Source organism: Cyprinodon variegatus, unplaced genomic scaffold (genome assembly GCF_000732505.1).
Source record: "Cyprinodon variegatus isolate N-32 unplaced genomic scaffold, C_variegatus-1.0 Scaffold5076, whole genome shotgun sequence".
NCBI classification, from domain to species: domain Eukaryota; kingdom Metazoa; phylum Chordata; class Actinopteri; order Cyprinodontiformes; family Cyprinodontidae; genus Cyprinodon; species Cyprinodon variegatus.
In genome coordinates, this window is record NW_015155529.1 from 1 (window position 1) to 2,157 (window position 2,157).

The 2,157-nt window shown below is 37.8% G+C and overlaps 1 protein-coding gene across 1 annotated transcript; it reads right to left on the minus strand.

Annotated features, from left to right (window-relative positions):
- Window positions 1-193: 193 nt before the first annotated feature.
- LOC107081447 (cell wall protein RBR3-like) lies at window positions 194-2,102 on the minus strand (the record flags this gene model as incomplete). The annotated part of the gene is made up of 3 exons (XM_015369622.1): window positions 624-2,102; window positions 410-537; window positions 194-304 (listed from the first exon to the last, which is right to left on the minus strand). Coding segments are annotated over exons 1-3 (810 nt in total), but the record flags the coding sequence as incomplete, so codon positions are not given.
- Window positions 2,103-2,157: the final 55 nt, after the last annotated feature.

Genomic DNA, 2,157 nt, shown 5'->3' on the forward strand with positions numbered 1-2,157 from the left:
ATAGATATCAGTCAGCTCTTGGAAAAGTATCCAGAAATATTAAAAAACAAAAAACTATTTTAAGTCATGTTGAACTGAAAACCACCAAAAGTGGAAATGTTAATTACAAGAGAGAAATTAAGGTAGGAGGTTTTTCCAGTTTTTTTTTTCCGTTTTCTAAATGTAACGAAGCAGATTCAGATTAGCAGCATACCTGAATGCTCCGAGTTTGAGGCAGTTTTTTCTCCACTTCAGCCAACAGAGTAACGGTCTGAATTAACTGTTTCTCCAGCTCCTTCACTGACCATTCAGGATACTTCATTTTCTAAAGCAAAAAAATAAAAAAGGTGAAATGTACCTTTTTTTGTATTGATTCAGTTTCTTAAAGTCTGCAACTAAACACAGAGATGATGATGTGACATTCCCCTACCACGTATTTGAACTGGTGGACACGGCTGGTCAGATGATAAGCACTCGATGAATTCAGTTTGTCTGAACACAGCAGACAGTAGACCTGTTGTTTCTTTTCACAGGAAACCAAAACCAGCTGATTTAACCCTGTCAGTTGACAACAAGATTCAGAAGTCTGAAAAGAGTCCAGCTCACACAGAGGTTATATCCAACAGCGACAAATTAACGCTCACCAACTTTAGGGAGATTTGATTCTTTCTGGGGCTTCTTGATCTCTTCAGGGTTCTGGTGAGGAACGGTAGCGAGTTTCCTCTTCCGAACAGCCGTTTCATTATCTGGGTTTCTCCCTATTGACGCCTTCATAGATTGTCCAGTGTTTATGCTTTTGATTTGTGGTTTAGCTGCATTAGAAGCAGCAGAAGATGTTTTCTTAAGGTCTGGTGATGGTGGGGCTTTGGATTCTGTATTGGCACATTTAGGAGGATGTTCAGGTTTATGTGTCGCTGCAGATCTTGTGTCTGAGGAAACTTGCAGTGTCCTGTTCTCGTCTGAAGGTGTGAAGCTTTTACTGCTTGGTGGTATGGATGTTGTGGGGGAAGTGATTTCTGACGGCCTGTTAGAAGTTGTTGTACAGTTAAATGTGTTTGGTAAATCCCCTCCCACTTCAGATTTGGCTGCTTTTTTTCCGGAAAGGTCAGGTTTGCATTTTTTTTGTGTGCTTTGAGGACTTGAAGAGCTATGATGTTTCCCAGCTTTGTCGCTTCTGACAACAGGGGTGCATGTTTTGGGCTTCCCTTGATCCATTTTGCAAATGGCTCCTGCTGTTTTAGATGTGTCTGGAGACACGCCAGACTCTTCTGAAACACACACCACCTTAAAAAAAAAAAAGACACACAGACAAAAGATCCTACATTAGCAGGATATTTGCTTTTTCATTTATTAAAAAAAAAAAAAACATACAAAATCCCACCGGTCACCAGGCTTGTGCAAGGTAATATCTTTTGGAGTCTTATAGCTTCCGTTTTCTTAAGACTTAAATTTTAAAAATCTTTCCCAAGACGACGCTCAGAGATCATCATTTAATTTTACCATTGTAGGAAATTAAACGTCATCTCTTCAAAGGTACAACTTTTATTAACAGCATGTCTAACATACATTATACAGCCCCCTCAAAAATCCATGGAAAAGCTTTGTCAGTCCTAAGGGCTTAACACACCGGTTCAATACCACTTTTCAAACAGCGATCCGATTTTTTTCCATGTCACAATGACTGTATAGAGACTGCAACTCTATCCCACACAAATTGAAAGAATTTCCCACATTTGACTTGGATAGATTCTGAAAAGTTATCAAAATGAAAAAATAAAAAGAACCGGCGCATTCAATAGAGCAAAGACTATGTAGGATCTCAAACCAAAACAGATGCTCATATGTCTATATTAAAAACATAAAAACTATATTGAAAGAAATGTGAAAATGTGCTTCGCTTACCTGAACTTTTTCCCCTTTATTATTTTGTTTTTATGTGAAGCTCAAAGAGGATCACCATTATAATATATCTGTTTTCTGTCCTCCTGAAGTGTTTGAGTAATTGTATATAAATATATCTGTATAATGTTACAATGTATACAGCTGTGTGTATGCATTTATAATCACCTTTTATCTGTAAGCTTGCTTTTAAAGGAATAGTACACCCAAAACATGATTAGCCTTCATTTTCTACTCACCCCCATGCTGAACAACACTCTGGAGTACTTTTTTGATATC